This window comes from Leuresthes tenuis, unplaced genomic scaffold (assembly GCF_036924035.1).
Source record: "Leuresthes tenuis unplaced genomic scaffold, fLeuTen1.0.hap1 SCAF_6, whole genome shotgun sequence".
Classification (NCBI taxonomy): Eukaryota; Metazoa; Chordata; class Actinopteri; order Atheriniformes; family Atherinopsidae; genus Leuresthes; species Leuresthes tenuis.
In genome coordinates, this window is record NW_027325360.1 from 7232826 (window position 1) to 7246993 (window position 14168).

The window sequence follows — 14168 nt, forward strand, 5'->3', positions numbered from 1 at the left end:
AAACTCTGACATTAAGGAGAATGTAAACAAAAACGATCTGCAGCTTTAGATTAATTTAAGCTAACAAGCTAGTGTTAGCTATTAGCAGGCGTAATTGCTATTACATTTTTGCTACTACAAGATGCTATTTTTTCCCATCAGTCTGAGCCAATAAACAGTGAAGACTTTTGTTCTCTAAAGTCTACAATTTTAATGTTGTGTGGGTGCATAAAACATATTGAAAATAATCAAAAATAAAAATATTTACTGCAAGTCTAGACTCTGATTCCAACTGAATACACGTTTACATGTATGTTCATATTGCAGATCTAAGACTTTATTGGAAATGATCAGAGACCACATCCTAAAGTGTATCGCACATACAGAACTTTTTCTGAAGGTGCTGTGGTACAACAACCATAATTCAATGTACAATACAATCACCTAGCCCATCTAAATCATGCTCAACAAGGGAAATGGTTATCAGATCTAATTAACCAAATCATCTGTTGCTGTTCTCAGGAATTCACTCAACAAGTTCAAACAGCATGCTTCTTGCTCCAGTAATCTCACACAGTGTAAACGTTCCTAAATGACACAGCAGTTAGGACAAGCTGAGACAAATCAAGCGCACCTCAGGCGGCAGAGAGGACACCGTCATGTGAGTGTGGGTGGGTCGGTGTACCGCTGACAGATCCAGATCCATAATGAACTCAGGGAAGTGTAAATAACAGTGTGGAACCTGAGGAAAGTCTTTCCCTACTGTCCTGACTTCAAAGTCTGAGGTGTTTCTGCAGAATCAATCTGTTGTGATAACAAGAAATAAATAAGCTGTATTGAAAGGTTCCTAGGCATTTAATTTCTCCTTATTAAAGAAAAAACATAAGAAATGTGCCTGTGGGCTAATATTCACTAACTTGTATACTGGCCATAATAATTTCAGTTTTTCCAGTAAAAGAAAAATATGTGAATGGGGAATTGTATTGTTTGTTGTTTTTTTCTTCTTTGGTGTAAACAATAATGAAACATAAGCACCAAACACAGAATCCTCAATGCAAGTCACTTAGTGTTCAGAAAAACAACAGCATCGTGCGAATAGCTGAACATAGCTTTCAATGTAAAGTTCTGGGTGGCCAACAAGACTTAAAAAATGCATTTATTTACCTTTTCTGCTGTTTGAGAGAAGTTCAGATCCATTTTCTTTCCAAAGAGTAGCAGAAAAGAGTTCTTATATTCCGCTTGGGATTATTATCTCTAAAACAAATAAAAATGGTCTGTACTGCTTATTAGGAACCATCAACTCTATAGCTTCAATTAAGAGAGAGACAATGGTATTAGGTAAAGAATTTATTATAAAATGTATTACACTATAAAGTGTCAGAAGTACTAAGAACATAACATGGCATTCCCAGACATGCTAAAAGAAAGTAACATAAATAGCAACAAAAAGACTTGTGCAATACGGTGATTAGACTGGAGTCTCTGAGGGAGAAGTTCACCCAAAGAAAAAACAGTTTATTTCTCCTCAAACAGAAATGTCTTCACCTGTCCTTTAAAGCATCCGTTTCAGTTGACTCGCAGTCTGAATCTCCCGGGGAAAATAGACACAGACAAACTTGATAATATTATAGATATTCTCAGCTTTTATAACAAACATGTGCCGTGTTTTCTGAAACAGAAACGGACAATCTTCACTTCCCTTTCCAAAACATCACATCCCGGTTTGTATTCTGTACAAGGCAAATAACAGAGGAATGAACCAGTGCGTTTTTAGACACGCAATGTTGGCAATGATTACACAAAACTTCCACACAAGCTTTAAAAACAAAAAAAGAAAAACAAGACGATAAAATCTTGTTTCTGACCAGTTCGGAACATTTCACCAACTCATGTTTTTGTACACACTCTTTAACTCTTTGATTTGTTGTTACTTGTCACTATTTTCTTAGGAAACATGTATTACATTCATTCTGCCTCAACATATTTGGGCCAAAAAACACGAGAGCTTACAAAGAGCAGAAAAGTGAGGGTGACGTGGAAACGGGCCTCGAGTATTTACATCACAGCTCGAATTCTGCTGTGTCGATTGGCAAATTCAGGCTGAGACGAAACCAGGTTTAAAAAAGTCTTGCTTAACTCTGAACAGATGGTAACACTGGAGGAAGTGAAGCACACAGGAAATACTGCACTCTGGCACAGAGCTCATCGTGTACAAACTGTCCTGAAAAAGGCCCTTTACATCCTTAAATTCTAACTTTTTGGGAATAAAAGACTCGTCTCAACATCAACAAACAGTGAAAAATGATAATTTTTCCGGTTCCATGTGTGAGCACAAACATTATAAAATACCAGCTTAAGCCAAGTGAAAATGCTTTTTTTGGACATTTGTCTTTTAGCAGCCTTTGGCCTTTTTTCACCCGCTCATGATGCCAACTTCACTCCATCTCTTCACTGCTTTAGTTGAGCGGGCCGGGCTTCGTGTTGTAAAAAGACAAAGTGAAAGAAGATGTGAAGCCACGCGTGGCTGAACAACACTGACAGCGATACTGAAAGAAGCTCAAATTTAGCTCGACAGAGGTGGCGTTGATGCCACTGTGCAAAAAACCTGACGCTGTGGACGGCGGCTCGGGTGTCGATGTGGACGACCTGCAGGGGAGGACTGCTGTAACTGGCTGCTCACTGCGTCGTCACTGAAGCTTTTTCAGCTTGGTAGAAAAGATCAGAAATCATCCAAATTACAAAAATCCCCTCAGCATATGTTGTGATGGTGGCACTTTCTTTAAAAAGTTTGAATCAGAAAACAAACTCAACCCTGTCTGCCATCCTGACTGTGAACATCAGCCGCTCTGCAAGTCATCTGACCCATTACAGAGAGTGTGTTCAGGAGCTGCACGGGACACCTTTCATGAAGACAATGCATAAAGGAAAAACTAACTGACGTTCCCTTTGTGGAAGTGAAAACATTTACAGAAACCGTTTGGTTTACAGGTCCCAAAGTTTCCTCAATTTGTCTGGTAGAGCAATTAGATGGTGTTCAATTGCCTGTAAAAACATGTGCTGAAGCTGAAGATAATGCAGATCTCCCCCATTTTATTCAGTAAACAAGATTTGAGCAGTTTGGTTAAGATAACCATTTATTAGATCTAAATTTTCTCTGACTTCATTAAAAGGTCCAGTGCGTAGCCTGTGGTGACATCTAGAGGCATAAACCTAAAACCCCTCCTCGTCATCTCCCTCTCCAAAACAAAAAAAAAAAAAACAGGATTCAGAGCAACATGTGCTCTAAAAACCTAAATTCTGCATTTCTGCTGATGGCTTTAAATGTTACTCACAGGAAATTAAACTAAATCAGAGCCCAGCCTGTGCTCCGTCGGGGAAAAAAGGGAAATGTCATAGCAGAAAAGTGAGTATGAAGGTTGTATCTTCAGATGTTTGGAGTGATAAAACTGCCGGTTCTTTATACATACAAAGACACACTATAGATGTCTGCCAGAGACGTGAACTAATACAGGTGAGGCTGGTGGATGAGATCAACACACTGACAAGACCGAGAAAAGTCTGAGATAATCAGAAAAACTTTAAGGCTCCACATGAGACAGAAACTGTACCGAAGGAGTGCAGCATCATGCATTTTGTTCAGGGTAGAATTCAAATCAGATTTAAGTCACTGGGAAATTATGGTACCAGCATCAGAAACCAAATCAGTTGTTCTGTTGTTGGATGGATGAATAAACACTTAATCCTGATTATACACCAATTAAACGCGAATGTTTCCCTTTTACATACAGCTTCTACGGAGCGTTGCATTGACTCACTCAGCTTAACATTTAGAACTGAACATATTCTCCTGCTCGACCAAACATACAGCTTTAAACAGTTAGCTTTTTTGAGTAAAATTCAGGTTTCAAAAGCTAGGTGTCCCGTGTTAAACCTAAAAAATTTTTTCAGGTCCTTTAAATTTGTTTTACTTGTCAGCAAGGCACAGTTCTTCAAACGTGTGGAAAGAACCACTGTCATAATAACGACTGTTTGTGCTTTTAGGGAGGTAGAAGGCCACGAAGGCACAAAAAATGCTGTTAATTTATCAAACATAAAGAAGAACAATCAAATCTAATCAGAAACTACAAGAGAGATGATACTAAATGTAACTGATGACTGGAGCCAGTGAAGGCAGCCTCCGACACAGACAGACATATTTTAAAGAGGTCCCAACAATGAGGCTGCCATATTTACGCTTTGTCCATTCCTTCATGCAGAGATTATAAGATTGAACTTTTCCTATTTTCCTGCCTGTTGGCTGTAAGAAGAGTGAGACTTGAGGGCTGGAGGGATATTAATAAGCAGCACGACAATATCAGGGAGAGAATAAAAACAAAGACTTCCTCTTTGGAGATAAGGACGTTCAGTTCTTTCACAACATTCAAAGTGGAGGGAAAAGTTGGCCGTACAGGGCTGAAAAGCACAAACGCAAACATCTGGTTCACACGCCAACGTAATGGAGTGATTAAAGAGCGAGCAGCTGGACTCGGGTAACGATTGCACTTCATGTTCATTCACTCAAGTCTGAATCTGTCCAGTTTAAGGGGAAATGTCACATGAGAGTGACGTTTGGCACTGAGTGCACCCTCAGCGGGATATGACGGAGCTGATAGAGTTGTATGATGTGCCACCGTTGCAGGCAGGGGGGTAGCTGTTAGGAGCCCCACCCAGAGCCTCCATGTTGACCCTAAAAACAGGTGAGGCCTTGAGGAGAAAGTCTGCTGCATCTCGGCGGCCGAGCTCCCTCAGCTTAGTCATCAGCACGCCCACTGTGCTGTCCGCTCGCCCGCTCCACTCCTGCAGCAGCGCCGCAGTCGGGCTGGGCTGCTGGGAGTCCGGGTCCGGAATGCCGTTTGGAGTCCCGTTGCTGTGTTTGGCCACCAAGTCTGTGAGGTTGAGGTTCATGGCCAGCAGGCACCAATCTTTTCCCAGAGCGTCCGGGGGGTCCAGCATGCGACAGAGCTTCCTGCGAGCTAACAGGGGCACGTCTGATATGTGGATGTCTGTTCCCAGAATCCCTTGCTGGTAGACTTCAGCGCAGCCAAAAGTCAGGATGCTGCTGAAGCTCTCCCGGTAGCCACCCATGGTGTTGGTGAGCGAGGTCTCCCGCTGAACTTGAGCCCGAAAGAAATCTTTGGGTTGGTAGACCATGATGGGGGCGTGGTGCTCCCGCAGCTGCTGAGGACTCAGGTAGTATCTGGCTGTGAGCAGTCCGGGGAGTGTGGAGGTTAACAGGTTCTCTGTTATACTGCAGATGGTGTCCAACAGGGTGTAGCACTTCGCACGCTCTGAATCGTGACCGCGGACCTGAATCTCCATGCCCTGTCCGTGGTTGACGAGCAGGACCATGGCCTCCACTCCTGCCTGGCTCACTTTGGCTCCGTTGGTCCACAGGTGGATGTCTCCATCAACATCCTCACCGCCCTCCTCCTCAGGCTTCTGCTGGTGGCTCCAACGACACAAGTTCACCTGCAGCTTGTGAAACAGGCCACAGGGGAAAGGAGTCAGGTGTTCCGCAGGGACCAGACGGACCCCTCCATAGATCAGAGACTCCTCCTCCTCCTCAGTCCAGGAACGGTGGAGGCCGTTTGTTTTGATGAGGGCAGGAATATCCACCATGGTGGGGTTGGTGATATCTCGGGCGCAGACGTCCATGGCATCTAGGATCTGCAGCAGCTCCTCCACGTCGCTCTCAGGAGCTAAAGCCTGCACCTCCTCCAGCCTGTAGCGCCCCCTGTAATGGTGGATGGCCTTAGGGGTCTCCACAGAGAGCAGCTTGCCGAGGATGTTGGTGCAGAGCCAGCGAGGCTCCAGCAGGACAACGTCCTGCACTGTCTCACTCTGCATGATGTTGATCTGTGGCAAGGCAAGGCAAGTTTATTTGAATAGCACAATTCAACGACAAGGTGATTCCAAGTGCTTTACAGAGACGTGTGGATGGTGGTTGGACGGCAAGAGGAAAGGAATGGGAGGGAAAACACAAGAAACAAGTCAAAGACAGTGTCAGGGAAGAGCTGTGCATGGCAGAACAAATGTGAGGAGAGTTAATGTGGTAATTAGCAGTGAACTCCGGTGGAGGTCTGGTGAACTGACAGCTGGTCACACACACACACATCCTTCCCATCGCTGCACTTACACTCACCTCCCCCATGCTGTGAAGCTGCAGGGCCAGAGTGCGGAGGTGATCCTGGCTGACCAGCGGGTTGATCTGCTCCTGGACGTCGCTGACAAACTGCTGCCATGACGTGAGCTGGTTGGGTCCACTCAGCCTCCTCCAGGTTGGCAGAGTGGCCAACAAACGCTCTGACAGCTGCGTCATTGGGCTGCACCTCTGCAGAGATGGTCAAGGGGGAGGTATTGTGTCATCCATTTACTTTTGTTACCAATTAAACAAGTTAGATTTGACATAATTTGACACAAGAGAGCAAAAGATTGAGTGGGAATAATCTTAGTTCCTTCCTACATACAATAAAATCACAAATTCATCAAGGAATCCGAGTTACATTTGGATTTAACAACATTGTGTGCACATGTTCTTCGAGCAATAATAAAGTCAGTGGTTTAGAAAACATAAGAAAATAAGACAGGCAGAGAAACAGCTCTGTAATACTCACAGAGATGATGCTGGTGCGGAGCTCCTGCAGGTGACTCCTCAGCAACTTCATGTCTTTGGAGTTTGAGGCTCCGGAGTCCATCACATACAATTTGTCACTGATCTCCAAGTCGTTCCCAAACCTGAGAACAAGCAAAGATTTATGTTCAAACACAGTGTTTACAGATACTTTAACAGCAATTCAATCATTCTGAGCTCTTTTTTCATGGGGACATTTTGAACTGCCAAACACAGCTATAGTCTTGTTACCGGCCAGGCTATGATTGGAAAGTGTCCAGCTGTGACTGGAAATAGTTGGAAATAAATGCCTGGGAGTGACGAGTGACGAGTGACGAAACAGGGCACAACTAACTGAATCAGAAGTCAAGTGGAAAAAAATTGGGATACTGTGTAAATAGTAAATAAAAATGATGATGCAATGCCTCCATTGTCTCATAAACCAATATTTCATTCACTATAGAACATAAAAAACTACATTTTTCTACTATTTAATGGAAATAATTAGCTCATCTTGAAACTGATGGCAGCAACTCATCTCAAAAAAGTTGGGACAGGTTTTCGTTGTCAGGGCGATGTGAGTCAACTGACCACAGAACAGTTTTCCACTTCACCTCAGTCCATTTTAAATGAGCTTTGGTTCAGAGAGGACAGCAGTGAATCTGGATCATGTTCACATATGGCTTCTTTCTTTGCATGATAGAGCTTTAACCTGCATTTGTGCGTGACACAGGCATCTGTGTTCACAGACAATGATTTCTGGAAGAGTTCCTGAGCCCATGCAGTGATCTCCGTCACAGAATGATGCCGGTTTTTAATGCGGTGCTGCCTGAGGGCCCAAACATCACAGCATCCAGAACTGATTTTGAGCCCTGCCCTTTGCAGACAGAAAATTCAGTGTTCAACATTTTATGTTGAGGAGTGTCATATTGGTTTTTAGTTGCACCAGATAATCGAATCAACGCTAAAAACGTATTTAAACTTGTGACGGCAGAAGGTAGAAAATGGTAGAACTCATAAATAATGTTTGGTGTGGAACACTGAAACGCCAGCAGCAGCATCTGAGGGTCTGGGTCAGAACTGTGGGCTTAATGAGCTCGAATGAGTCATTTTAAGCATGAAACGTTGAACTACAGAGAGATATCACTGGCAGTGTCAGTCAGAGAGTACATAAACCAACATGATAAAGTTTCAGAGGAGCGCTTACATAAGTCACATAAAACAGTTCAGTGATCAGTGATGATCTGCTAGTTTTTCAAATCTCAGGAGAAATAAAAGGTTTGATTAAACGATTCCTTATTATTAAAGCCCACAAAACTGGTTGACCAGGAATTGTAACCAAAACAGAATCCATTTCGTGTGCTGTGACAGGATTCCCGACCTGTTCCGGACCTCCTTGAGCAGCGGTCTCTCCTTGTCGTAGCTGAACTCTCCAGAAAAAGCTCTGGGAACATCAGCGAGGTCAGCATGGGTCGCTACCAGCACGACTGTGAGAGGTTGCTGAATCCGACCTCCGAAAACTGGACAGAAAAGAAAAAAAGATGAATGCTGATGTCTTGTCAGATGTCAGGTGCAGATGCCAGCAAAACTGCTGTGAAAATCTCAAAACTATTCAAAATATCAATCATAAAACTGCTCAGCTGGAATATTTTGTTCTTGTACGTAAATCTGTTAGAAACCTCAAATATTTGAATGTTTTGAAGACAGAATTTATAAGTGGACCATATGCTGACTGCTAATGCAGTTGCAGTAAAAATGGGGCCGAGGTTGCTCCCTCTCCTCACCGATGTTGTCCTGTGGCAAGGTGATGGCCTTCAACAGGTTCAGCCAGTACGTGATGTGGCCCAGCTGGGTTTCGTACGACTCCTCGAGGCTGAACAGGACCAGGTGGATCGCCGTGATGTCGTTGGCTGCAAAGTAGTCGTAGGAACAGTGGTACACCGGGTTCCCTGAAAACTCCCACACACTGAAATCCCCGACGCCTACAGAGAGGAATAACAGACACAAACAACATGCCAACGTTTTACACACCCTGTCACCAAAATATAAGTTTAACTTCAACTGTGCACACCTCAAGAGCCAATCTTTCTCAGTAATATTTAAGTTTTGCAGGAATCTAAACCTCCTCCTTGCTCACCGTGGATGTTGGCGTGCTGGATGTCGACGGCCTTTGTGGCCTGTTCGTCAGCCGTGGACAGAGCGCTGTGGACGGGGGAGAAGACCTCCAGGACACCTTTGGTGAGGCTGGGCTCAAACATCATGCTACGACTGCGCACGCTCACATTCTCACAACCTGGGTAAAGGTTGGAGATGCTCACAGACACTGAGGACAAACCAGGGAGGGATGGAAACCATATTAATCACATATATCACATAGGGAAAAACAAAAGCTGTTTTAAGCTCATTAAGAGCCCCAGTCTTCATGTCAACCAGTCTGGTTAAACTATTTTCACTACTGCGTATAAGGAATCTGCTCCCAGTCTTATTCCTTAATGCAGTAAATGCACAATTTCTAACACAAGATGGAGCTATTTCACTGCAAGTAAATGTACAATGCAGACAAAACCTTTGGATTTCTCTCATACAGTAGAACCACACCTTAAGTCTGTTCTGGTCCACACTGTCTCATCTAAAAAAAATCATGGCAGTAAATATTAGCAAATTTAGTTCGAGTGACCCCTGTTCTACACAACTATAACGATTTATTCACAAAAAGTCAAGGCTGGTTCTTGTTGGCTCAATTTTGGGTGGATGTAGATGAAGCAAACAAGCAGAGTAACATGACGGCGCTCACCCCTCACTCCCCTGTCTCACTGTGGACTTGTGTCACATACTGCTGCAGATGTAACACAGAGTCAATACAGGTCATTACCGACTTGAGGCAGACCGAGAGAACAAGAAAAGACTCTCTTGAACCCCCTCCAGGTCTGACAGATACTACAGATTTCCAGACGGTATAGCAGATGGGATCGGTAACTCTATATGGCTCACGTAACTGACCATTATCTAAGCGAGCATCACATCTGTCTGCGAGGGAATGGCTTGGACTACTGCAAATAGACACACAGATGTGTGTATGAGGAGGCCAAATAGAGTGCAGAGCAGAGAGAGACAGTGTGAGGCAATGTGCTGGAGTTGGTGCAGGTTTACGGTACACTGAACACGTCAGGAAGCCTTAGCACAGACACGTCGCTGTGCGCAGCCTGATCTCCACAAAAACACTTCTCTAAAGACCAGAAACAAGAAGAGCGAGACTTTTCTAGCCATAATGGTGGGGTTAATGCTCAGGGTTACTGGCTCATTTTGTTATTCAGAAAATGTTCAAATGAAGTTAAACAATTCATGAAGAATTGGATAAACTTGATTAATGTGTCCTAGTTTATCCAGGTTACTGTTGAGTACAAATGAGAATGATACCTTTAATATTTCTGTGTATTCAGTCCTCAGAAGCAATGACAAGGTCAGATGTTAAGCTTACAGAATTAGGAGTGTTTCAGGTGATTAGCTACAGTGTAAAAAACACAGTTGCATAACGGTTCTCAAACACTATCAAAAACAACAACAATGGCAATGGACATCCACAAGAGAAAATGTTGAGGGGTCTTCTTGAACTGCCTCAGTAACTCCCAGAGAGAAACCTGAAACCTGCTCTCTAAACCTAGAATCCTGCTTTGTACTGCATGTCCTAAATCTGCCATCATTCACACATCGTCCAAGAACACAGCTCAAAGTTAAGTACCTTTCTTCGGGGAACTGACATCTAGCACACCCAGACTGTTCCATTCAGAACTTTTATCTGAGTTAATTTAAAGTCTGGTTGAAGAAACAAGCTTATCTGTGAATTACTTTAAAGTTAATCTTACTTTTTAACAAGTCATTTCTATTTGTTACTAATTTAACGCCAGAGAATTTGGCAATTTGTTTGCTCTATGGCTCCCCCTACAGTGGTGGAAAGCAACATCATTATCATAATGACAAATCTTGTTGTGTGAGCCCAGCTAAAGCATAGCCCTACACATGAATTTGTTGTCATGTTGAAAGGCCACAAGGACACCATCCAAGCCCACAAACATGTCATGTGAGCATTAAGCAAAACAGTGTGGTGCAGGAGTGGAAGCCAAAGTCATGAACTGCAGTATCTCAACACCTCTGCAACTTCTAGGCAGTCCCAGGAAGATGCATTATAAAAGTCAGAGTACTTTTAGAGGTTCACATACTTTTGTAGTGTTACTTTAAAATTGTATTACCAACTTGAACTGATGGCTCAACAAATAAAGAAAGCCGTTCACTGTAATTGTCATTTTCATGCTTTAAGAAAGTCACCGTGGTGAACCTGAGGAAATAAAAACACCCCAATATATCGTTAACAACTGCTCTGGACAGCTCAGAGTACACACCAGCGGGTTTGGAGTTGACGGGAGAGTTGGGGTGGCGGGCCGGGTTGGTCATGCGCGTCCTCCTCCTCCTGAAGAAGCTGCGGAGGATGCCACATTTAAGAGACTCGAGCAGGGTGCTCTTCCCGGCTCCCGAGTGTCCGAACAGCTTTAGCTTGATTCTGGGCTGGATGGTCTGAGTGGGCCGTAGCTGCTGGATGTAGCTCAGTTTGTGGTTGTCCTGATTCAAAATAAAAAAACAACAATAAAATAAACAACAACAATAAACATTTATACAACAATAAACATTTATCTATTGTAAGGCGATCTAGAAACCTGACGGCACTCTTCATGTTATCGGATTTTGTTCCAGATGCCGAACACGTCACCTGGCAAATTTAACACCTCCAAAGTCATGTTTTTGATCATAACTTCCAGTGAATATTTGCATGAGGGTTGCAGATACCCAACACAGCCCTGAACAAATACTTTAAACACCAAATAACAGACAAAAATGGAACTTTTTCCAGCTGTTACATGGTTAAGAAATCCAACCCCAATCCACTTTCTATTGAGGTCCATCCTCTTAATGTTATTTGAATGGATCCAGCCTGTAAAAAACAGGGCACACACACATATACATACAACAGAAGCCTTTTCCAAAGACAGCTGCCTCCCATGTAGCTCACTGTAATTCTGACAGTTCAGCAGAAGACGTTTGTTAACATGTAAGACAGTTTTTTAACTATCCACCAGATGAGTCATACATTAGAAGTGGCCTCCAACACTGTAAGTGGTTGTGTGGGATGTGAAAGGACTTTATACTCCCACATGGGTTATGCTATTGCATTCAACAAATAAAGTTTCTAATTTCATTAATTGTTATTCATAGAATACAGCTACTTGCTTCAGAATAAATTTACGATGAACTCAGATTTTATTTCGAAACTTGGTGAAAAGAACGTTTTTATTTCTTCCCCTTCCTGGTTTTGAGAAGTCACCTTTTCAATCCAATCTGGCATCTATGAGCCAGAGTGTCTTAAATTAGCTCAGCATATGCAGAGGATGACTGTTTTCACAGTTGCTGCCATCATGTTTTCACGCTCTGCGCTGAATCTCAGCAGGTTTTCTGGATAAATGCATCAGAGGATAAGTGGGATCATGTAGCTTTAGATATAAATGTGACTCGAGTCAGACTGGGAACACTGGCTCTTTAGCGACACGTAGAATCCCAATCATTTAATTCAACTGATTAAATATAGGTGATTCTCAACAAATATGGCTGAAAGAATCATGATGCTCTGAGACGCATCTTTAATGTACTGTGAACTCATATATGCAAGGTCTGTGGCTCAAAGCTAAAAAATAAATGAGGGGTACCTTCTCTGGACAGGCGTGTATTCTGACTAATGATGGAAACTATCTGATATAACTGGGGGAAATGGCACAACATGTTGGACATTAGGAGATCATCACAACTGTTGACAGCTTATTTAGAGCAAAGTAACGAGGCAAACCAAACAAAGCCATTTTCTCTTCTGGAAATTGTGGATTAAATGGTTGAAAATGCTGCACTTTCCAGATCCACCTTCTGGCTTCTAAGATACATCAAATGCAGGATGAGCCTCTTGGAGCAATAGCAAATATATCCGGATATCCGGATAGTGGATATACAGGCATAGACTTCCTATTATGTGTGCAGATCACCGTTTGACTGCAGATACGCTTAAAAAAAGATCAACATTGTAACATGCTTCCATATTTCTTTGCTCTTTACACTGTCAACAGCAGAAACCAGAAACTTTCTGGTAGAAGAAACTTGTCCCTAACAGACAGATATTTACAAATTCACACGTGTATATTTGTGGATACAGATGAACCTGACAGAGGTCCATAAGTTTCAGTAACTCTTTACAGAACAGTATCATAATTCCATCAACTTGCAAGTGTTGAGTAAAAAGCTGTCACAAAGTCTGACAGTCGCAGATTGTTAAACTCTAACACCTTCCAATGTTCCTCTCAGCACTTCTGCACCAAAATAGATTAACTGACTGTGAAACTTGGCTATGCATCATCATCACCTGCACTTAAGCTTCTATATATTTAGTATCATAAAACTTTAACGTCCCCTCACAGGGATCTCATCTTAAAGAATGATGTAAAGAATTTTCTCTGCCTTCCACAGAACAAAGATATAGTAAATGTTGAAGTCTGCCCCCCCCAACTTTACCTTTTTAAGCTTGCTCAACAATGCAACTATGTCTTCATGTTGATCCGTTGAAACCAAATCCTCAGCTGTTTTTCCATCCTGAGAGAGAAAAAGAAACATCTTTGGCAAACAGATAAACCGTCTGATTTAACACTTAAATATCCTAAAACGCATTTTTGCCAATATTCAATTTAGGAAACAGTTTTTTTAGTATGTCAAGAATATAATAAAAGCATCAAACCCTTCTCTGATAATCTCTTATCCTTCATAAACCGGACATGCTTTACCCATTTTGTTCACACTTTACAAAGTTCTTAATTAACATTAGGTGCGTTTCCATCAGCCTGTTTAGATGCACATCGAGAAATAAATTATGATGAAAACGCCCTAATTCAAATTAAAATCCCCTGATTCGCACAAATGAAAATACGATCCCTAGCGTGGGGTTTTGGTTGATTCGAAAGGGATGGCATCAAGTCTGACGTAGCGCACTTTCACCCCAACTGCTTCCAGAGTTTGCGGGTCACTCACAAAACAACAAACATGGCGGACAATGGAAGGTCTGTGTGGACGGAGGAAGAAGTTTTGGCGTTTTTAACTTTAATTAAGGAGAATGTTTACTGGCTGGTTGTCATGCCAACCTGCAGAAAACTCGTACGAGTTAGTAGTTTTCACCAAAGTCCGTACTTTTGATGGAAACACACATGATTCTAATTTCTTTGAATGCGTATTTCCCAATGATTCGAATCACTTTTGGATGGAAACATGACATCAAATGACGAGTTCTCACTTGAAGTGAGTGAAACTACAAAATACCATTTATTTGTGTAGTCATCATTCTTAATATGTCTTGACATCGATACATTATGTAAACACCACCACAAATGTTTGTTGTGTGTTCATATTCAGACCGTGAACCATTAAAAATCCAAAAGAACTGTAGCTCCGGGTTTGTACG

The 14168-nt window shown here is 42.4% G+C and overlaps 1 protein-coding gene across 3 annotated transcripts in view; it reads right to left on the bottom strand.

Moving 5' to 3' along the window:
- Positions 1–1313: 1313 nt before the first annotated feature.
- dapk1 (death-associated protein kinase 1) overlaps positions 1314–14168 on the bottom strand; it is a 66575-nt gene continuing 53720 nt past the window's right edge. For all 3 annotated transcript variants that reach the window (XM_072387353.1, XM_072387355.1, XM_072387354.1), the window contains 8 exons: positions 13232–13309; positions 11026–11242; positions 8766–8951; positions 8413–8610; positions 8010–8148; positions 6633–6753; positions 6161–6349; positions 1314–5874 (listed from right to left, as the gene is read on the bottom strand). In XM_072387353.1, the coding sequence (XP_072243454.1) occupies positions 4606–5874; positions 6161–6349; positions 6633–6753; positions 8010–8148; positions 8413–8610; positions 8766–8951; positions 11026–11242; positions 13232–13309 (2397 nt within the window). In that variant the 3' untranslated portion in view covers positions 1314–4605. The remainder of the gene's footprint in view (positions 5875–6160; positions 6350–6632; positions 6754–8009; positions 8149–8412; positions 8611–8765; positions 8952–11025; positions 11243–13231; positions 13310–14168) is intronic.